Source organism: Nanorana parkeri, unplaced genomic scaffold (genome assembly GCF_000935625.1).
Source record: "Nanorana parkeri isolate BGI_ZX_2015 unplaced genomic scaffold, ASM93562v1 scaffold27, whole genome shotgun sequence".
Taxonomy (NCBI): Eukaryota; Metazoa; Chordata; class Amphibia; order Anura; family Dicroglossidae; genus Nanorana; species Nanorana parkeri.
The window spans coordinates 2,555,192-2,579,473 of NW_017306295.1; the positions used below are offsets into that span (position 1 = coordinate 2,555,192).

Genomic DNA, 24,282 nt, shown 5'->3' on the forward strand with positions numbered 1-24,282 from the left:
ATATATATATATGTACTGTATATAAACACACTACTAGATAGATAAACATAGAACAAATCAGCAATTGGACATCCAAAGCAAATCATGGAATTGTTTTCTTTAACAAAATGTAGTCTAAATTTTCGACTCATCAAAGTAAGCACCTTTTGCAGATATAACAGCCGAACAGACTTGTGGCATTCTTTCTACAAAAGAAATCAAATATTGTTCGGAAAGTTCTTCTCAACACTGTTGCAGAGATTCCCAGAAATGTGTTGCACTTTTAGGTTGCTTTGCTTTCACCCTTTTTGTCCATCCCAAACCAGCTCTATGGGGTCCATTCCATTATTTAAAGCCTACTATCGTGTTCTTTTCTTCTAAGATCGTTCTGACAAAACCAGGAGGTATATTTAGGATTATTATCTTGCTGTAGGTTGAACCCCTGACCAACTTGTTGTACACCAGAGGGTATTGTATGGCCCTGCAAAATGCTGTGGTATTAGTTTTGGTTCAAGATGCCACTCACTGTTGCCGACTCTGGATCCAGCAAAAGAGCCCCAGGCCATCACACTTCGTCCTCCATGTTTAACAGTTGGTGTCACACACTAAGGAACCATCCCTTCACCTACTCGACGGTGTATAAAAATACTGTGTGATGAACTGCAGATCTTAAATTTTGATTATCGGTCCATAAGACCTTCTTCCATTCTTCAGTAGTTCACTGCCATACTTCATGGCCCAGGCAAACCTCTTTTTCTTATTTTGCCATCTTAGCAATGGTTTTCTTACTGCCACTCGACCTCGACTCGTCAAACCTGCTGCTTTACAGTTGAAACTGAGACTTGTGTAATTCAATCATTGTTAAGCTGGGCTTGAAGCTGCTGTCCTGTAAGCCAATAATCCTGCCTGTAACTTTTCTTAAGGAAAGACCTACACTTTTAAGGGTTATAATGGCCTGTCTGTCTCCCTTTGTTAATTGCCCTTTTCTCGCCATTTTGAGAGCAATATACTACTTCCTATAGCACAATACTGTCCAAATATTGCTTAAGAGGGTGTCGTAACACAGTCTGTTCCAACACTGCTTTTATACAGACATATGGTTTGTAAGTAATCAACAAAAGTTGGGACACCTGTAGGAATTGTTAGCCAAAACTTTCAAGGCTGAATTTACTTACATTGCTGCAGAATAACTGTGAGTTGGTAAAGCGGACCTTTACCCATATCTTTAAAATAACAACAAACACACCTTTCGAAATGTTTAGCAATGACAATCTACAAATACATACTTCTAGATAATTGCCGGCTTTGTATTCTTTGCATATCTTATTTCTCTTTTCTTCCCCAGTCTTCTGACAGTGGCCATGTTTACTAAGAGCAGATTAGTAGCTCTCCTTACTTCCTGGATTTCTGGCACATGTGACTAGACATGTGACTAGGACATGTGACCATGCAATTCATCCCAGGGGAGGAAAATGCCTTTCCCTGAGATCACAGATGAGATTTCCCAGCAATGTTCTGCTGATGACAAGGCAATCCCAGTGTGCATTGATTTGGCAAACTGAAGTCATTTTGCCCTTTCAAAGCAGGAAGTGAATGCTCTGCAAGTGTAAGTATTTCACAATCACATAATTTTACACCTGACATGTCTATGTTATTATTAATCATCATACATAGAGGGATGCATTGCTATAATTTGATTTTTGAGTGTAAAGGTCCATTACTTCTTCCCAGAAAAAGGCCTTATTGTATAACCATTGTACCATTTCAGGTTATTCACTGGACTTGAACTGCTTCTATTTAAATAAAAACTGGGAAAAAAGGGGTGTTCTAAAAATTTGGACCGGTACTGCTCATCTAGTCCTGAGATTTACACAGCCCTGCCACACAGCACAGTACTGCATGTCAGGGAAGGGGACCTGATATTTCTCTGCTGCAATCATACATTTACTTACATGCCTACACCCGCCACCAACCTGTAACTGGAATTTGAAAGGAAAAGCAGCAGCCTCATGAGCCCATCTCATTATTACTCTGTTCTCTCCTTTATCAGCATGTTTCTTGCACTGCAACACACCTGATTGGATCCTCGTGCTGCCTCCCCCTTTTAAAGCTCTGCTGTACATGGACTGCATGAGGCTGATTCCAAGTAAAATCAAGGTACATACACAGCTTACATGAGAAAAAATAAATGTCATGATGTATTAATGATCATAGAGCTGATTTAATTTGTGTATTTTACATCTGCCCTTTAGTTCAGTTTAAAAATGGGATGAGGCATAATCTGATGACATTATTTTGTATAGATGTCAGATTTATGCCCCTTTCTATATATGAAATATCCCATTTTCTTTTGCCTAAAGTACTTATTATAGCAGACAGATGAAATAACAGTGCCTGTATCATATTTTAACTATAGAGACATTGAACAGAATTGTGATCAAAGATTTGAAACTAATTGTTTGTTTTTTTACTTCTCAACCTAATAGACAAAATGAAAAACTGCAAAAGTATGGGCTCAATAACCAAACAATTCTACAAAAATATAAAACATACCTTTACAAATGTATGTCACTGTATAATTTCATGAGGTATCACAATATTACTTTAAAACAAAATCTGAACTCAAGCAGCATCATGAACTAGTTGCAGTTTGCCATTTCACAACACTTAATTTTTGACTATGTGTTGTGCAGTGGCGTACAGCGCTCCTGATTTAGAAATCCTTCTAATCAGTGAAGCATAACAGGTCTATGGTAGGTTGACCACAGCCACTTAGGTTGGGTGGGTTATTGCCATTTATTACTGTTCTGCTTATTAAACATGTAACACTCACGGGAAGAAAGTCTCCATGATAAAAGGTAAGATGTTGCCCCCGTTACTCCAGTCCAGCTCAGTAATGCAGTGTCCCCAATGGTTTCTTTCACTTCAAATGAGTCTACTTTTGGTAGATCCACTTTAAAAGAAAATACAATTCATATTTAGGCACACTTGAAGAAACAAAAAAATGTTTTCACATTATAGCCTCTCTAACCGAATCAGGAAACCTTGACATTGACTGTTATGTCAAATATCACTTATGGCACTTACAGTAGTTCTACATTCTTCTCTGCCTCATATTTGTAAGAGGGGAAGTTGGGGCAATGTGAATCAGTTCTTGGTACATTACAGTCTAGTCCAGCCATTCTCAACCGGGGTTCTGTGGAACGTCATGAGTCGTGGCTCCTCCAGAACTTACTAGGGGTTCCTTCAGCAGTGGTTGATTGGCCTTCTATCTAATGGTGCCTGCATAGTTCCAGGGCCAACAACATATGGTAGAGCCAGCAACATGACACCAGTAATCTTTTTAGTTACCTGTAAGAGTGGCATTCTGACCACCACTGTAAAAGGTGTCCTTCCCACCGACCACCAATGTACCATTGATTTTTCCCACTGATCCTCGATGATTTGGTTTAAGCCCCCAATTGCTTGTTGCGCATGAGGCAGCCCATTTATTTAAATGAACTTCCCTATGCATTACAGATGTGGAAAAGAAGCTCATGCACCTTTTGGAGCTTCAAGCATTTCTTAATTGTGCTTTTTTTGTGCTTTTGTCGCATGTGTTTGTGTGTGAAAAACATACGTTTTGCTTGGTGCGTTTGAGGTGCCATTAACATTGTGTGCTACACAAGTGTAAATTGGGGTTGAACAGGGGTTCCCTGAGACCTGAAAATTATTTTAAAGGTTCCTCTGGTAAGATGTTAAGAAAGGCTGGTCTAGTCACTCATCTTTTCAAGTTATAATCTATGGATAGAGATAAAAGAAATTTAAAACTCAACCCTGTGTCTCTGTTAGCAAGAGTGTCTTACTTAATACTGGTCTCTTTAATCCTTTTCATACAGTTTTGTACTAACCAAATTAATTCCTTGCCCTTTCACAGTTTTCATTGCTTACATTTCTGTGATGTTCACCAGTATTCAGTTTACAATTTATTGCACAGTTTCTATTACAAAACAACTATAAATAGATTTATCTTGTCAACTCACACGTTTTTGCTGTGAGAAGAACAGGACTTCCCTCTCTGTTTCCAACAATTGATGAAACGTAGATGTTATAAGTGGCGCTTTCCTTTAAATCAGGTATATTGAAAAATGAGGCATCTGCAGAGACAATCTTTGAGTTTCTAGCTCCACCTAGAGGTATTAGAGAAGAATCGATTCACAACAGCTGCAAATTATTTTAATTTCATGTAAAAAAAAACATTTTTAGCATAAATAAAAAATATGTGCATAGATTTCAGGCTGGGCAGTTGCTTGAGGAAAATGTGGATTTCACATTTTGTAGTTTTAACATAATGTCTATCATACAATAAGAACAAAACAAGTTAATGCATTGCCTGAACAAATTGCACTGTTGCCAACATTCCTCATAAAATGGGGCAAAACAGGAAAATAAAAAATTGGTAAAATATTTTTTTGTAGAAAAGTCCAAAAGGGGGACAAGTACAGCATGAAGGGTAACATTTTTTTACAGCTTTCCTCCTACAAGTCTTAATATAGTGGCTGTCAGGGACAGGGGTCCATATCCACAGGGATCAAACCTGTTCAGGAGATTACTGCAGCATACCAAAGGGTTCATGGATACACAAGTGTCATAGAGGCACATTGGGCACGGAAAGTGTCACTTGGGTGCAATAAGAGACACAGGGTGCACTAGAGTGACTGGGGTGACTGGGTGTCACAGGACACTAAGAGTACTCTAGAGTCACTGGCATCGTGAGGTGACACAGGATGCCTTGGAGCCACAGGGTTGGCACAGGATGCCAGAGTGCTCTTAAGTCACAAGGGTCATAGGGTAACACAAGATGCTCAGGGTGCTTTGGAGTCACTGCAGTTATGAGGTGACACAGATAGCAGCAGCACACAGAGGATACTGCAACAGGGGGTATCAGCTTAGGCGCTGCTTGGCAATCAGGAGAGGGTCCTCCTGATTGGCTGTGGTGCTGGCACTACAGGTTAAGCATTATAACCAAAACTTTATGACCGGAAAGAGAAGCAAAGCTCTTCAGTGATGTTGATCTTCAATTTTTTTAATTCTGAGATTAAACTAAAGTCTTTCTGCATAGCACCAAGTGCTGACATTTTTGGGGAACCAGGTATTGGCAAAGGAAGGTGTGGATGCTTGCCACCGACAATGAAAAATGGGGACTCCTTGGTGCTAGCATTAAAATGGTTATTGTGGGCAAATTCTGCCCAAGGGAGAAGGACAACCCAATTTTCATGATTGGCAGATATTAGGGCCTGAAAGTATTGTTCCAAGAATGGATTGATCATTTGAGTTTGTCTATTAGTCTGTCGCTGATAGGCAGAGGGAAACTCCATGGAAATGTCCAGAGACTTACAGAGGCCTTGTCAGAATTGGGAGGTAAATTGTACCTCATGGTCATAAAAATGTGGGTTGAAATGCCATAAATCCTGCTGATGTCGCGGATAAAGGTGCCATCTTGGAAAGCACTCTACCACTACCTGTACAACTGCCGAAAGGAGGGAGGTGGGAAATAAGTTTTATAGTGAGGTGGCACTAAGGTTCTCTGGGAATGGGTAGTAGAAGCTCTTACATAGGGGTCTATTCACAAAGCTGCCGAGGGCAGCCGAGTGAATGACCGATCAGAAGTGAAGTGAGCCGAACACTGTTCGGCTATTCACTTCAGGCTGGTACGGCTGATTTCAGCCGTACATCGGCTGAAATCAGCCATACATCGGCTTGCTTCGTGTGGCTTCGGATCAGCCGAACATGCTCAGCATGTTCGGCTGACCCGAAGTGCAAAAGGAGTTCGACTCAGCCGATCCAACATCTGGATCAGGCTATTGTGAATAGCCCGTACAGCACCCCCTCGGTTCTACTGAACCGAAGGGGTCCTGGGGTCGAAGCTAGCCGAAGGATCGGCCGAAGCTACGGCCAGATCCCTCGGCAGCTTCGTGAATAGACCCCATAGTCTTTTAGATCCCTTCAGACATTGCAATTCTCTGTCTCATTGATCACAGTGTAACAAATTATTTTCATTTTCTTAGTGGATATCTAATAAGGTCTTACCAGCGAATGGAACCCATGATATTTTATAGTGAGTTATTCCAGGTGTTTTCTTCCAGGACAATTTGAGAGTGTTAACTCCAGTATCAATTACCTGCAGGTCCTTAACTGGAAGTAACTGAACAGGATTGGAGTCTGCAGCGAGATAGGGAAGAGTCAGAGACTGCAACATGACATCAGGAAATGTGTAACTAATATTATAAACCTTGTCAAGCTTAAAAACAATCTGTCTTATTTATACCAATCAGGTTCCTCCCTTCTTATTTCTAACTTGCATTGGAAACACTAAAGGTATAATCTGATAAATTGGTTACACAGTTTTGTCTTTACAAAAACACTTCCATGAATGAGATATAGTTTAACCTGAGGGGAAGCAAAGCAAATATAGATTTCTAGATTATACTTTTTAAACTGCAAAAATATACAAATTATTTAATCTGACATGTCTGTCAAGTGATCTCCACAATTTAACTATATTCGATTTTAAGCAGAACTGTCAGGCTTATTCTGAATGGAAAAAGGCAATCAATAACTATAGGAACCAATCACAAATGTTCTTTCAGTTATCTACGTTCAGTAGTGAAATTCAATTAGTTGCTCTGGATTATTACACACTCTCATTCTCTCAGTAAATCTTAAATAGGAAGTATTGCCATATCTTTAAAATCTTTATTAAATCCCCTAGGGGACCAAGTATATGGCGCACCTGGGCCCATTCCTAATCTGTCCTTTGGTTGCTGAGCAGCATGGCCTGACAGCTCACCACTCCTACCCCACCTCTGTCCGACCAAGCTGCTCTAGGAAATAAATACTAATAAGGGCTGATTGGCAGCGCTGGTCTCTAGCAGAAGGCACATGCCATAATTTAGCACAGCAGAGAGAGGGGGTCAGCTCCATTCATAAGTCAAAATTAAAAGATCTGTGTGATTTGTCTGCTAATGCAGTGCATGTTCACTAGCACCTTTAGAGAGATCACACACATGATCTATCATGCAGCGCTAACTGCTCATTCACAACAGTAAACAATCAGTCAGCACCGGTGGGGCTATGTGATCTATCTGCCAGTGCAATATATGTTTACAAAAAGCCCTGCAGTGCTGACTGTTCAGTCACAATAGTAAACTGACTGTCAGTGCTGCAGGACTGTAGAGGCAAATAGATCACACAGCCCTGCAGTACAGCTTTAGCCTGGGTGGTGCTACCGCGCACCCCATACAGATATAAAAATGTAATTTTAATGCACAACGAGGCTACAGATCAGAACAGGACCAAGTGCTAATGGACTTGGTCCCCTGGGAGAATCAAGAAAGTTAGTAGCCAGTACTGTCTAAAATAGTTAGTAGTACTATCTAAAGTTCATAGCTTTGAAATGATGTTATAGTAAATCGGTCTATAAAAAGATAATATTTCAAAGAGAATTAATCATGAGCATACTATTTTCCAGTTTTCATGCTATTGCATTATTTTGATAGACAACTAAAGAAAACTGATGATGTTGCTTACCAGTTGTTTGAATGAGGGTGGCTGGTGGCCCTTCTGTGTTGCTGTAAACCGCCTGCACATTTACTATGTACCTTGTGTTCTGTTGTAGGTTTGTTAAGTGATGTGACCTGATTGTGGGTGCCAAATACTGGCTTTTAGGGGTGTCTGAAAATGGTAAATACATATACCATTATTACAACATAATATCTATAGGCTGTAAATGAACAAATTATATAACTCTCAAAAGAGGGTATTATCTGCCAGTATAAAATCAAAAAAAATTGACAAAAATAAGTCAAATGCATACTGAGAATAATAAAAATCATGGAAGTGACACAACCTGATGATGCAGGGCTCCAGGACACTTTATATTCAGTGGCTCCAGTGGTTGAGCTCCAGGCTAGTGATATGGAAGTACTGGTGTACCCCGTCACTTTGAAGTTGGATACATATCCAAGAGGTGCTGCACAACATAACAGGTTAAATTATGCAAAAGGGTGCAGAAAACAACATTATTCTATAGCAGTATTTGAAAATATTTTAAAGTATTTGAAAGATATTACAATGTAAGAGAGTCCAATTGCTGAAACAGGGCAGATCTAGTGCAGGGTTAATTGGAAAATTCAAACAGAGCATATGGTGAAACAATAAATAAGCTGAGGTTAAAGGAGAACTGAGGGTCACGGGAGAACACAAACTGGATCCACCCAGCTGTGGGATTGACAGCTGGCTCTGCCTATCCAGAGGCAGAGCCAGCTGTGCCCGCCCCCTCCCCTGTCCGTTTCGCCAGTCATCGCTGGAGGATCGGACAGGGGAGGGGGGGAAACCCTGCAGGAAGACTGTCACTCACAGCTGTCTGCAGGGATAGATGGAGAAGTGAACGAGCGACGGTATGTGTTCGCTCACTTTCTGATCTATTGAGCCGACCTGTGACAGTTTCATTGTCACAGGTCGGCTCAAATTATGAGACTGAGTGAAAATTCCTCGCCTCATAATTCTCCTTTAATGCCAGTGAAAACTGTAGGTGAGAACAATGAGCCAATGCACAAATATAGGCAGCTGAAATGATGTGCAATTCTCAATTTTTCCTGTAAAAGGGGAGTTTGATCAGAGCACCTTTTACCACTTCAGCCTTCCTATTGGTTTTATAATTTGATTGGCAGTGACCAATGGGGAGGCCCAAAAGGCTTGCACAATTTTTTCAAGACAAGCCAAATTTATATATAATGTCAGCATCTTATATTTCCTGATCTACTGATTGTTTTATCCTGTAATGATAACCTAAACAGACTCTCTCCCATTCAGGGCAAAGTAACAGGTTCTCTTGTAACAACAACAACCCCCATCCCCACATGTAATTCCATGTGTCGAATGGTGTTGGATCTTACAGGGGGTCAACCTTTTGCAGTCCTCAAATGGTGTTGATTTTGTCTGTTTATTATATAGAGAGTATTGTGAACTCCACCAATTATTTGCTCAGGCCTGAGCAGTGCATCCTTGAATGAGGTCACATTCTCCTCCTTACCAAGAACTACCAGATACAGATTTACAGAGAGCTTCAATGGGGCAGTAGAGAAGCATGATAAATTTGAGTATCAACAAGTGGGGAGTTGTTCATAGACGAGAACATGTCACTTTGCTGTGAATGGGCAAAGTGACAGATTCCCATTCGGATAACTTATGCATACACCAGTTCCTGAAGCTGCCTTATAGTTACTGTGTTTTGTGGCATGATAATCTAATTCTTCCAATGTAAACGCTTTAGTGAACAGGGTAGTGGTTTCACAGTTCAAGTTGTCACTGTCTTCTATGAAATGTTGCATTACATTTCAGATGTGCTAACCTGAGTAGCCCCACTCTCACATTGGTGGCTGTACTGCATCAGTGCAGGGACAATTATTTTATTAAGTATTGTATGTTACTGGTAAACCCCCTCTGCACCGAGAAATTGGTTTAAAAGACCTAACACTCTCATACATGTGGTCCATCAAGGAAAAAGGTAAAACAAATGACAATCAAATGTTAATAATCAGGTTATAATCCCATGCAAGAAATAAGGAAAGTAAATAAACAACTATACCAAATAAAAAAGTTTAAGACTGTTGGCTGAAAGGAGGGGTCATTGATATCCATTAGCCAAAATAAGGCTTTGCTAAATCCACCCCATGTCCCCAGATGCACCCCCACTGGCTGGAGGACAGTTCCAGAATTAACTATTCCTTACTTCCCAGGGTGCTGAGCCCCATCAACAACTGCCAATAAGGGGGGGAGCATCATGCCACCAGATGGCCACCCATTTTGTGACTGTCTCCCATATTTCACACCCCCAAAGTCCCCCTAACCTGCCAAGCTGCCCTGACAAATACATATATATATTTCAACTGCCATCAGTGAATGAGGGAAGGTAGGTGGGACAAACTGCTTCTTGCATCAACCTTCCAGAAAGAACTCCCAGTATCCCCTGCAGGTCCTACCGGTGCAGCTCCTCCATACCACCTGAGGTCAAATCTGGTGTTTAGCTCTAATCTTTATTTCTTTCCCCGAGACAATTCTTCCACCGAGCCATGTAGCCCCTCCTCTTATTATCTCCAGGTCTGTCGTTTGTCTTGAAAGCAGTGAGTTTGAAACTTGAAAATAGTAACACTCCTCTTTAAAAAATGTGCACTGATTTTGCAGGGTTCAGGACAATCCAGTTATCTGAATGATCAATTATACTTACATGTTCTGGCTGTTGTGGAGATGCCTGGTCCCACAGCAGAACCAAAGAGCACGTACAATGAGATTACATACTCCGTATTATGTACCAGGTTCTTCAGCTCAAAAGATGTAAGTGTACTATTCAGTGCAAGCTGGCGGGGACGATCTCTGCCAAAAAAATCTAAGGGGTTAAAGAAGTAAAGTATAATTGTAGTAATTTGTAATTTTTACAAATAATAAAGGTGTAATTTACCTATTATACATTCACACTAAAATGTGGGCAGTGGAAAACTACCGTATTACCCTTCAGACAATGTTCTTTAAAATACTAATTGCTATGCAAGAAGAACTGCCAGACAAGTTCACCCAAATCTTGTGTCTGTGGATAGAGAATTTTCTACTTCCCATGTTTGAATCTTGATCCTTATCAAGAAGGCCTAAAGAGCCTTACTAACCCCTGGCCCCATTGTTCCATCTGATTCCCTTCCTAGAACATTATCCCCTACGTCTTTAGGTTCTGGGTAACTCCCTTTCCCCCATCCTCGAGGCCACAGGAAGGGGCTCCCCCTATTCGCCAATGGCAATGGCAGCCTGTGTGTTCTGGGTCTGTATAATCAAGTAACCAACATTTTCAGGAGGAAATCAGCAATGGCAGCCCATGTGTCTCAATGAATAGATCAGTGCATGATCACAGTGCATAGCTATGATATGACTAGCTTATAACACTAATTGTTATCTAAATTCTATTTTTCCATGTATTTTATGTACATTCATTACCTGGCGTGGGGCCCCATGCTAGCCTATATCCAGTAGCACCAGGGACTGCATTCCATGTGATAAGTGCTGTGTTGATGGATACTGTGCTCACTTTAAGATTTTGTACTGAACTTGAGGCCACTAGAAAAATAAATAAAGTCAGCATAAAAAATTAGGGATAAAATGTTGATTTCATGTTTTTTCATGAAACTTCAGAATCAAGACATTCATTTAACAAAACATAAAGTTAAGACAGTTATGTTGAATAGCTATCAGGTTATTCTTGCAGTACATGTATTCAAAAAACTAGGTTGTGTAGTTACTAAATACACAAGCTTGACAGAAAGGCCAAATATTTAGTTATTAATAATTATTTCCTGTTGCAATATAATCCTGAAATAAACTTATTTATATTATCAGCTATCCCATAGGAAATACTTTTAAAAAGTGTAACTGACTTTAAAGCAATATATGGCTGATCCTGCAAAGATAAACTTCTTTACCAGGTCATGTTGCCATTCCATTGTGAACGCTGAAGTATTGGGTGGGCACCAGATGGCACAGTTACCCATCGGCTTCTTATATCTATTAAAGTCTTTAGTGTTGAAGCATCCATGTGTAGACACAGATTGTACAGGGCTTTCTGCAGTATTCCTTGTATCACCTTATGAAGAATGCAGCAGGTAGAACTTGACACCCTTGAAAGAACATTACTATAGGATGAGCCAGAGATAAAAAAAAAATGACAATCTTCTGCTCAGCAACATACATTGCAAGGATTGCAACTTCATTGCACAGTCCTACCTGGTGCTTTTTTATGTGGAAACCTATAGCACTACCTGCTATAATCACATGGTTATTCTTAATGTTGTCATAAGGAAAAAAACTATTGGGAAATAATCGCAGGAAATTATATTTCTGCATTCTCTACACCAAACACATACAGAATACTCCCACACTAATGTATACCATGGTTTTAATAAAAGTAGAGTTACTCTTTAAGAGCCTCATGGGTTAATTATGCCACCAAAATCCACTCTAGATAATATGCATTTTAAATACACTCATAAACCTAAAATCAGAATACTCTGCATTGCCAGTGACTGTATTCAGTAGTATTGAATCCCACCTTCTCTAACAAATATTTGCTTAACTTTTCATCCATAGAATCAAAAGTTAGTGAACATTACTATTGGTAGCAGACCACTTCAACACTTTGAATTTTTATTTAGTTGACCTGTTAAATCTTAATTAATGTAATTTGGGAGTAAGCTGAAAAAAATCCTGACTGCCTCTCCACTCGTTTACTCAGCACTTTTTCCTGTAGTATGTTTACAGACACTTCAGAGAAAGTGCTGTCCAGAAAAGACGATTATGGTTGTTGACATTAAATCACCTATGCATGAGGATAAACAAAATAGTAGCATAGCAAAAAGGTTCTTGAGTGTAGGAACACATTTGGAGCTTTCCATAAGCCACAATTGCCAAAAGCCAAAATGTATCATAAACTATACTGTTAAAATACTTACAGGTTGTTGCTTTAGCAGTAAGAACAGGGCCTTCAATGTCTACAAAAATGGGGTTGATAGTTACAGTATATTCCATGCCCGTCTGCAGCCCTTGAATCATGTATTGAGTGTAACTATCTGCCAGGTTAATGTTTTGGTCATAACCCTCTGTAAAGGACAAAATAATAATTATTATTTTAGTAAACAAAAAAATGTTTGTACACTTTCTTGTAAAACATTTACTTTCATTGGCAGCAATGTATTTGCAAACATGTATGTTAACAGGTGTCCCCTCATCTCCCGTACTACTAGCTAAATTTTGGATTTCCCACCACTTTTTGGTGACAATGGACAATGTGCTATGTTTAATAGTTTGTATTCTTGCTACTTGTGATGAATGCAAAGACCTGAATGACCCAACAAAGGAAGGCAATTCTATAGGTTAAGACTAAAGGTCAAGCAGTTTTTTTTACACCTTAAGGAAAAGGGACATTCTTCCTAGGACAATAAGCATCACTTTACTAAGATACAATGGCTGTTGGGATGAGCTTTGGGTTTTGGTTGAATGCGTTCGTCCTGAATACTGCCTGTTAATGGCTTTGCGAGCCACCAAGAAAACTGGCCAGTTTAAGCCAGTTCACTCGCCTGTACCCCTGACTTTGGTTTGTAAACAAATATGTGGTAAGTGATGTCACCTATGATGTCCAGCTGACTTATTTACAAACAGCAGATGGATGGGGCTCTGTCATTTGTGACAGGAATAGCAGTGGGAAAGTATGGATGAGCAATGGGACATTGTGACTGTGCTGAATTTACATTTTACAGGGGTGGCAATTTATAAAAGGTCCTAGTCCAGGCAAGCAGCCTGGTTGGCTAGGAAAGGGAGCATGGGTCCCCCTTCCTCTTCAACCATACCTGGCAAAAACTGGGAGGGTGCCTTGCAAGTGGGAGCAAAAAAGACTCCACCTCCTTGCAAGGCACATTGGTCCTCATGTTGGGAGGACAAGCACCTTATCTTCACATCTAGTCACTGGGAGGATGTAGGGGTTTAGTATGTGTGTGTGTGTGTGTGGAGGGGGGGGGGTTTATCATAATCTAGAAGTCTTCTTTATAATAAAGAGGCCACCAGATATTGGCCCTCTTACTATGGGAATGATTCTGGGTATATGAGTAGCCCTTCTTACTCATTCCCTAAAAATGCAAAAAGTAAATAGAGCCTCCGACAATGTGAACAAGTCCTTTATTTAAAAAATAAATACATTTGGTCCACTGGCTCAAGGCTCAATGTTCCACAATACCACAATATAAATCCAGTAAGAATCATGTCATCCTTAAATGTAGTCAAAATGTCAATCATGATGACCCACCGCTACTGAGATACGCCATCCAGAGGAAGACCCCTAACTTCTTGCAAAGCTTTAAGGCATGTTTTTTTTAAAGATTTGTGTATCTTCAATGTTTCCCTGTTAGCTGCATTAAAAGACCCTCTCCCCACTGAACAGTATGGCTAACCAAGCTGACCTAGAAAAAGGCCAGAAAACAAATTACAATATTCACCACCCATAGACATTATTAGGGTTCAGCACCATATTTGAGATTCACAGACACTGGGTCCACCAAATCTCCTGCGAATTGAACTTTGATTTCCTGCTTTGATTTTCTACTTCAAAACATTGGGTATCAAGAAACATGTTTAATGTCAAAAAGCAATTAAGGAAAGTTTTCCCACCTAAAGATGACCAAGTAAGACGATATCCAGTCGCTCCTCTCACTTTAGTCCAGTAAGCCTGAATTGTTCCAGTTGTGATGTTCTGCAATGTCAAGCTTTTTACAGGAACCAGCTTTACTAGAAGTAAAAATAAAAATGAACAAGGTGTGGATACAAATGTATAAAGTCTTCGAAGCCAACAATAAAAGCCAAGAAAAAATAGCAGAGAACAATTAGATGAGAGATTCATTATATGCTCACATTTTTTTAAAGTTAAAGTGGACTTAGCATCAGATATATTATTTCATGTTATGTGCATGCATACTAAGTAATGTATAAGTATAACACAGGTTTTATATTTCATCTCAGATATTACAGTAATCCCCCTGGCAGTGATTTTATGTATTGCTTTTCTCTCCAGATGGATGACACCAACTTTGTTTTAGGCACCGTCCAATTCATCTATTTCCTAAGATGTTGCTCAACCATGACAACCATGTTGGCTCAGAGATGATACAACAATACAGCTATACAGCTCACAATGGTCTGACTGATAACACTTATCTTGTGACGTGCTACAAAATTACAATGTACAATCTACTTGTGGAGAGAAGACTGAGGAAATGCTTCCTTCAGCCTGCAGGATACTGATGACATCATCTTAACCTAGGCTTAGTCATGGGACTGGAACTCAAAGACAGCTTTTGAATGATTAAAGGTATAGGTTTTTTAAATTATACTTCTGATGTATATTGGTAGATGTCTGAAATGTTTTAATAGACTTATTATCTTGTAAAGTTACTGATAGGTCAGCTTCAACACTTCAAAATCTGATTTTTATTTATATGAGTTACATAATTTTTCTTTTGAAATATACTGTTTCTGTATGTTGTGACAAGTCCAAATCGTATTCAGCAGGTTTGTAACGTTACTGTAAGGTTTACCTTAGTAACTTTATATCCATACTATCAATCTGCTTAAAATGTTGTAAACAGAAAAACTGCAATATAACTCTTTTGAACCATAAAGCATGAAACAACAGTGATGGCTGGTCTTCCTTCGTAAATAGGGCATTTCTGGCACTAAAACTATGACATAGCTTTCTCTTGGAGCATAATAGTCAGTATTCAACAAAACGTATCCCTGCACAGGAGAGTTTATTATGCAGAAACAGGAGGGATTGTTAGTATAGGGTGACAAGGGATAATGTCAATGGACCTCCACATAGGGCATCACTCACTAGGAGGTCTGTGCTGAAAACTAAAAGCACTGCCACCTAAAGCTATAATACTGCAAATTCAGCGTTTCACATTTTGAAAATATTGAAAGCAATATCATTTTTTCTGTGAAAATTATACATCATTGAATTTATGGGATATATAACGTATTCACAGCAAATTCCACTCAGCTCATGAAAAAAGTTGTGATTTTATTCTGGTTTTGGCATGTTAGTTATTCCTTACTAGCTTTTTTCCATACTGTTACTGATTATAAATAAACACATTCAGCAGATCATATTATTATTCTACAGAAACAGTTTTTAGAGTGTATCAATTAACTATTCAATATAGTGTTTATCTTCTAACAATTCACTTTGAAGGTCACAATATTTGCTGAATTCATGTTCTAGCAAGGCTAATTAGTTCACTTACATGTACGTCCCATTGCAGATACAGGCTCGCTTGGTCCTTGTGGGTATACAGCATAGATGCTGACAGTGTATTCTTTGTCTTCTTCTAAATTATCAATAGTGTGTGAGGAAACATCTCCCTTTAAAATGTGTTCATATGTAAACCCAGGTCTGTTGGCTAAAGAAAGTAAAATAAAACTTGTCAGAGAAAAATAATGTTATCTAGGCCAAAGTGGAGCTATCGTTACAATTTATACTTGACACATAGTTAGCATTTCCAAGTAATATGACTGTTTAAAATAAAACCTCTTTCTTTAGTTCCCCTAATGAAAGCTAGGCAACCTAGGCCATCTGGTCTGTGCCTATCCTAAGAATCTTATGCTTATGCTTCAAGTCAGTGGAGACTGCAGAGAGTCTGTTGTTTTCAATAAGGCATATCCTGTCTGGCAGTAAGATAAGAAGATCATGGCTATGCACAACATTGTGCTGCACATGTATTGGGCAATATGTATATGCCCTTAAGGCAGTTTTATTGCACTGTGGAATAGTAGTCAGCAGGGCTTAGCCATCAAGTCAGGAAAAGTCAGGCCATGTAACAAAGTGAAAGTAAACATAAAGGAGATGAGTAAAGGGTAGAATTAGGCACATTACTCGTCTGCAGAACTTACTTTTAAACTCTAAATAACGAATTCATCACTACAGCCAACTATATGAAAAATTTGAAAATTAAATAATTATGGTTTTCACAGAAATATAAAACATGTTTTAGCACAATAAATTGGGTACTAGAAACTACAGATCAATCTTTTATGGTTTTGTAGATAATTTGAATCCAGATTGTCATCTGTCCACTGTCAACCATTATAAGCTTGTTCGATTAATAGCTAATCTCACACACACATTCTTAGTATAGAATTACCAAATATTTCTTTGTACTGTGCTACTTACATCGTGGGATATAGATCTTGTAGCCCTCCAGTTTTCCCAAAGGAGGAGTCCAGGCTACTTTTAAACCAAAAAGTCCTTCATCTATGACTCGGAAATTGGTTACAGGAGGCACAGCAGCTTTCAAATATAAATCAATTGGAATACAGTATTACTATGTGTCTATTAATGATCTGTACAACTAGATCTACAGCATCACATGAATGCTAGATGAATGGTCTCTATTGAAATTTTTTTTAATTTTACATTTACAGTAACAATAGTCTTCAATTGTATATAATTACTTAGTCATGATACTCAAGACATGTAATGGCTATGGTACTGTGCTAGGGGAAAAAAAACAAAAAAACATTTCGATATTATAACCCTGGGTCACTTTATATTAGGGCTTTTGCCACTATGAGTGTCCTACAGATCCTGCAGACAGAAAGTGGTTTAAGTATATAAAAAAAATATAGCTACATTTAAAATTAAAGTAGGCCTGTCATGAGACAAATAAAGGGGGTGTCATTACTGACCACTTCCTCCAAATGCCAATTCTGTGGCAGTTTTGCTAACCCTCTATTTATTTCAACTATGAAATAATGCATCGTTATTTCATCTCAGAGTTAGGAAATGAAATAACTATGTATATTAGGAAAGTCAGAGAAAAGTTATAAGTCCTTAGCATACTTGTTATGGGTCAGTGTTTCTGAGGCAAGAAGGTCAGCATATTGGCCAGGGAACTAGCATCATTCAGATGAAGAACTCATCAAAGGCGCATCCATGTTTCTCTCATGACAGAAATTACTTTAATTTACCTTGTAGATGCCATTTTCTTGGAGACAAACACATTGGCCATTTTTGTGATGGCAGGGAATGTCGCAACATTCCAAACTTTTCCGCCAGACTTACTGGAGATTACATAAAGTAATCACTGGGTTTGTAAAATGTTTAGGGTTTGAGTACTAAATGGTGGTACAGTATTAGCTGATGACAGTAATATATTTGTAAGAATAAATACGTTGGAAAATATTGTTCCAATAAATAAGCTGTATGATAAAACAAATTGTGTTAGAGTCATGAAAGGATTTGTGAAGATGGACAAGTTCAACATGCTTTTAGATGCATTCAACTTGCATATTAAATTAGTTTACAATGCTTTTGAGTGATTAAAAAGTGGAAGGTACACTGGCCAGTTACACAAAATACAATGGATCTACATATATGTCACGGAGTGGACTAAATGTATCTTTCAAGTCTCTAGGAAGCAGTGCAGGAAAGTTCCCATTAATGTGCTAGATGAGATAATATAGTAATAAGGGAAAGTAAGTTCCATTTAGTAGAGCTGAAGCTGGGTATATACAATCAGATATTAGTTTAGTTAAAAAAATTGATTTTCAGAATGTTCATTACATTTTTTACAGTTAATGGGGTCAAATCGCCAATTGTTTTCGGCCACAGTGATGAAAAAAAAGGAGCAGGATGGAAAATTTTCCTCGAATGACCAAAATTAGAACAGTGAATGTGGTTTTCTTTCGGTCAACTCCAATCATTCCAGAATCAAAAGCTAAAATCAGACAAAATTTCAAATGACATTTGTCTAATGGCATTATTGAATATTGTGGCAAGAATTTTTGTATCAACCAAAAATCTACCAGTGTAAACACAGCTTAGGTTTTCCTAAATCTTAAAAAAATATGTTTTTTTCCTTGTATCAATACTTGATCATTCTGCCAGACCAGTAGTAAAACCAATACAAGTGTTTATTGTCTTATACATCAGTCTATTCACATATGTGATGTATGTAGGGATGCACAGATACTTTTCGAGTACCAGTGACGATACTTGGCATTTTCATGAGAACTACCAGGGTTGCAGCGGTTGCAGCTGGGACCGGGCTCTGGCGCTCAACCACTGTCCTGAAATCATTAGTCTGTATCGTTTTAGAAAAACTGTCACATGACAATAAACAAAAATGTATCAGTACTCGTACTTGTAAGTACTCGGCAAGTACCAGTACTCTTACTGACAAAACTGGTATCTGTGCATCACTTTATTTATATTTATAAAAACAAAATCGAACATTAAAACATTGATGTACAAATCCCAGGAGCTCCGTGTGCTCCTTACAAATGACAGCTGCCTCCTAACTTTTGAATTTTTCTCTAGTCTAGTCTTGGAGCTCAAAAGTATTGGTACATGTACTCGTACTTGTACCGAGTACTGTACTTGGTATCTGTGCAACCCTAGACGTATGCATTGATAAAGTTTGATCAAATGAAAAAAATTATGAGTCAACAAATATTTAGTGCGTTTTTAAAAATAAAGCAAAGAAAACTTACTTGTTTTTCCTCTAATTGTAGCTGACTCTCCTATGACATTAGGGTATATAGCAAGCACAGTAAATAAATATTCAGTGGTTGGCTTAAGATCCGTCACCAGCACTGTGTGTTTGTCTTTGTCCAACATAATCTGACAAAAAGATTAAACATAAAGAGGGTTCTCTTTGACTAAGCAATGTAAAACAAAAAAAAGTAAGAAAAGGAAAGTATTCTTTGCTTAACTGAACCCAGATGAAAAGATGAGATCATGGCAGAATAACGCAGTGACATCACCACATTGTCCAGGCGCCCCTATTGTTTGCCTATGAGGCCTCCATATATATGCTGCTGTGTAGGGTAGCTTTCAGGGAACCTTGATCGGGTTACTGGAAGCCAGCAAAAAAAAACAAAGCATGCACAGGTTCATAGGATCCCTATGGGTGTGCAGGGTGGGCAGCCAAGAAGGCGCCAACCATCCTCTTGTATCTGGAGGCAGCTCCACTGTAGTTTAGGTAGTGAGTAAGATTACTCTATTGGTGTGCACAAACACAACAATAAAAACTGGAACAAAAATTATATTGAAACATCTGATGTAAACAATTTCATTTGTTTTGCTTCAAAAGAACAGAAGATCCTCATAAAAAGCCACACAAACAGTGAAAGTAATCCAACGAAGAACATCAAGTAAAGTTTGGCCCTTCTAGTTTAGTATACTGAGTTTTACTTACACAATACATGCATGCCATTTATGTGATCACACATCTGTCTGTATGAAAGCAACATTTCACAGACTTACATATTAACTGTTCTGTCATCTGTTTTTACTAGAACTAGAGGTTTTAGCATTCTGCTACTGAAGGCTGTATGGGCTTTGTAATCTCAGACCAAAAGAGCTGAAAATGCTTTGAATTTAGTCTCTTGTGATTTATTTATTATCAACATTAACACACCAGCTGAATCTAGGGTACCCATAAACATGAGGTAACAACTGCACAGTGAGGCTGTATTTGGGTGGATCCAGAAACAATTTTATGCCCATGGGCAGCACACATGATGCATGGCACATCAAAACAGAGTAACCAATCAGAACTCATCTTTTACTTATCTCTTACTTTAGTACATAGACATTTGCTTTCTTTTACTTTGTACATTATGCTAGCAAGGTAGAAAACAGATCCTTTAAAAAAATCTACACAATTTCCAGTAATTCTAGGTTTACACTACAAAAAATATAATTAAACATATTTAAGTGAACCAAGTGTTCACTCCTTACCTGTTTCTGGTCATTTGTATTAAGACGTCCAGAGGGTGTGAGAGAATTCATGACAACTTGGTAACCGGTAACATCCCCTGTGGCAGGACTCCAGGTAATGCGCATGGAGCTGTAACTTTTTTCACTCACAATCAGATCTCTTGGACCAATAATTTTTTCATCTGGAAGGAAAATGCAAATGCTTTATAAAATAATCTACTTAAACTAAATAAAATCATTCCCTGTGTTTTTCCCTGTAGCTGAACAATATAAAAACATTTCATAAAAAAAACTATTTGTAAAGTGAATGTGGGCAGAACATAACCACCAAAATAATGTTAAAAGCTTCTACCACTTCTACATAAATATATGGCATCTTTGTGTCTCTACAAATCAGAATTTAAGTCACCTCAGAATTACAATGGAGTATGATATGATAGCTCCAGACTCCTGTCCTGAGTCACAGAATACTGAAAGTTTAAAAAAAAAAACACATTTCCTTTTCTCTATTCTGCATAACTGAGCAGCTGTCACACTGCAATGATGCATGACATAGCATGGAACAGACATTGAAAAAAAATATTTTACAAAACTTTCAGCCTGGGCTACAAACCAAGAATGTGTTACATTTAAAGCAGGATACAGCAACACCATAATTAACAAGACATTTCTAATATTTTTATCTTAGAAAATTAAATTCATAAATTTAAAAAAAAACATCTAAAGGCCAGAAACAGTACTCTCTACCTTGCCTAATCAAAACACTGTGGTATATTCCCTTGTGAAGAACTGCTCCTAAAGAATTCCTAAATTAGAACCAATAAGGGGCAAAGTAAAAATATAATTGCTAGGTACAGTAACCCAGAACCTAATTTTCAATCTTGAGACACATACAGTGAGCCTACCTGCTCATATACCCTTGTGAAGAACTGCTCCTAAAGAATACCTAAATAAGAACCAATATGGGGCAAAAGAAAAATATAATTTGCTAGGTACACTAACTCAGAATCTAATATTAAATCTTAAGACACACACAGTGAGCCTGCTTGGCCATGGTAATTACATAAGAGTTAAGGTTCCCTTCAAAGCAGAAAAAGTCTGCTCTCTGAACTGGAGTCATAATTCACAACAATGTTGACCACAGACACTGATAGGAAGGTTAAGTTATCTCGACTTTGTCATTAAACAAAAATGTTGCTATTGTCCATCTGTTAGCAAAAGCAACAAGCTATTCCTAGCATTTCAACATAAGCCCTTGCCATGTGGTTATTGCCCTCATTTACTAGTTTGGCTCATTTGGCAGTGAGAATGCCTATATATCTTGTATTTCAGCAACAAGTCACTATTACCAACTGTGAACTACTGCCGTGGAGGCAGGTTCACCTACTGACCAGTGGTCATCACAGTTTTGGGAAAATTAGCTTCTTCAATTCCACCAGTTTCCACTGTAACCACAGGCACCTCTCACTATTGTAACTGCGAGAGGTGTTACAATCATTGTGTTTTAGGAAAATAAATTAGCAGAATTTAAACTAATGAGCTTTTAGTTGTATATTAATTAGCAGTGAGCAATGGCATTTGACCCCCTTTCCCGAATACTGTTCTTTTATCAGCCATAAAGCAAAGCACCTTTACCTATAAGTTGATTTATACCTATGGCCCCAACATTACACTAGTCTGAAGTCACAAACCAAAGATAGATTTGACAACAAATTCTACAAGGATTCATAAATTGATGATTTTGATAATAAAACACAAGTAAAATAGAGCTTTAGGAAAATTTAAACCAAGGAGCAACAGACTAAAATGTTGTTACACTAACATCAGCTACAACAACAGGACAGACTAGATGATGTTATTACCCATAGAATGATTGAATGGTGTACAATTGAGAAAAGGCAACATATATAATTACTGAAGATTTGAAGGCTCTTAATCAGTCTTGTCATTCAAGGGGCTTTGAATTATTGACCTTACAGCTGTATAAAGTTCCCTTTTCATGTTGAAACACAAACAGAAATAATGTCTGAACTTTCTCATGAAGGCTCTCCTATCAGACTTATATTAGAGGATGCAAAGTTGGTTTCAAACCAAAAACACCTTAATTAAAACATACACAAGTGAAGAAAAGGCAGGCTTGGCTACAAAAATCCATAAACTGGAAAATCTCAGAAACAAACGGCTTTAACACAGGAAGTTACAAACGCCAGATGTGCTGCAACAACAGTATGCACCATATGAACATACAGCTCAACTGCTTATCACGCAACATTTAAATTAAAAAAGCGGCAAGAAAAGCAAAATAATGAAATAACATTAGTTGTAAGCTAGATTGGAGCTGTAGAACAGAAATTTACACAATGTGTAGTGAGTCACGAAAAGAAAGGACACATGGCCTTCATAAAAATGCATTAAAGTGAAACGTTCTTTTGTCAGGCAGATACTACTGTGATAGACTTCTCCTTTTGACAGCTGCATTTCAGACTATGCTCATTGTCTCACAGTTGCCCCAATACCCCAATAATAGGCTCAGATTCTCAAGAGATTATACTCATGCTCATAGTCAGATTCCAGATTTGTCGACAGGCTCTACACTTACTAATTTTTATAATTACACAGATCCCACTTCACACAACAGCTAGGGACACTTGCTCTCCTATTGATAAGCTTTTACACACACAGAAAGCTAGACACATCTTTTGTGCTGTATTAACAATGTGAGTGCTCATGGTGCACCATGAATTAGGAGTGCTGCTCCTTGGTTTATGTATGCTCATGATGCACCATGAGTTGAAAATGCTGCTCCTTGGTTTGCATTTTTCTGCAAGGCTATAGGATGATGTTTGTGATTCTTGTATATGGACTAATTGCTGAGACCAAATTACATTTAGTTTGTGATAAATGGTGCTTTCTTCTTAGGCTTCACACAGATTTTTCTGTCAGACCTGTCCTGTAATGCACAGTTTACAGTGTAGTTGGAATATATGGTTTGATGTGTGTTGGCCTCAAAACTCTAGGTATCCACCCACCCTGCCCACATGAGATGATAAAGTTCTTGTTTAGTAGGTGTAAACAAATTGGCTGAGTGCATCCTATAATATGATAGAAGCCCAGGAATAAAAAAAATGGACATCAAGTATTCATCATTGATTTCTATGGAGACCTACCACGCACAATCCTGATTCTTTGTCATAGCACACCACAGTACGTGAACATGCATGGTTACATAGGCTGAGCATGAATATTTATGGCTATGGAGGAGGAATGAGGAGTATGCCCATACCCCTTCAGTGTAGTTTGTATCATGGAAAAATAATAGCAACCAGGAGAAATGATCTAACACAGCTAATTACCATTTTCAATTAAATCTGTGGGCAAAGAGTGTCTGGAGTGGGTTTGAATGTGACAAAAGACTTTATGATTGTCAACCAATCCTGAAATTGGCTAGATTAGACAATGATCACCTCATGTCTGAAGTCTTCTTTAAAGCTTAACTTTACCTTAAAACACTTGTTTGTAAAATTGCACCAAATATTAACCTTACTCACTTTCAACTATGTGCTTGATAGGTCTTGGAGGCTCAGATGCAGTAAAGCAAATTCTTCTTGAGATCCTTGGCAGCATATCAAAGAGGGACCAGAAGTCCCTTACTATGATGACATTTTCTTCAATAGGAGCTGATGCAATTTTCATCAGTTCATTTCTGTCAGCATTTTTGATTCCTGCAGAAGACAGATACAATGTTACAAACATAATTTGCCATTTTCTATTATTTTTAAACAAGACATAAACATGGCCTTTGACCCTAAGCATATTCTAGACTTCTAGATAAAATATCAACCTCTCAAAATAAAAAAATCTCTGAAGTGTACAAATGGGATTGTCAACCAAAAAGTGAATGTGAAATAGGCTACCAAGCAAGGTACTGTATAAATAAAATTGTAGCCATAGAATTT

At 38.2% G+C, this 24,282-nt stretch overlaps 1 protein-coding gene across 1 annotated transcript in view; it reads right to left on the reverse strand.

The window, feature by feature from the left end:
* LOC108795029 (collagen alpha-1(VII) chain-like) overlaps window positions 1–24,282 on the reverse strand; it is a 204,348-nt gene that overhangs the window by 170,200 nt on the left and 9,866 nt on the right. Inside the window, exons 5-18 of the mRNA XM_018566199.1 lie at window positions 23,875–24,048; window positions 20,348–20,508; window positions 19,096–19,225; window positions 16,775–16,891; window positions 15,849–16,004; window positions 14,218–14,334; window positions 12,510–12,656; window positions 11,002–11,121; window positions 10,247–10,405; window positions 7,868–7,990; window positions 7,549–7,692; window positions 6,049–6,180; window positions 4,002–4,148; window positions 2,813–2,932 (exon numbers count right to left, since the gene is read on the reverse strand). Coding sequence (XP_018421701.1) covers window positions 2,813–2,932; window positions 4,002–4,148; window positions 6,049–6,180; window positions 7,549–7,692; window positions 7,868–7,990; window positions 10,247–10,405; window positions 11,002–11,121; window positions 12,510–12,656; window positions 14,218–14,334; window positions 15,849–16,004; window positions 16,775–16,891; window positions 19,096–19,225; window positions 20,348–20,508; window positions 23,875–24,048 — 1,947 coding nt within the window. The remainder of the gene's footprint in view (window positions 1–2,812; window positions 2,933–4,001; window positions 4,149–6,048; window positions 6,181–7,548; window positions 7,693–7,867; window positions 7,991–10,246; window positions 10,406–11,001; window positions 11,122–12,509; window positions 12,657–14,217; window positions 14,335–15,848; window positions 16,005–16,774; window positions 16,892–19,095; window positions 19,226–20,347; window positions 20,509–23,874; window positions 24,049–24,282) is intronic.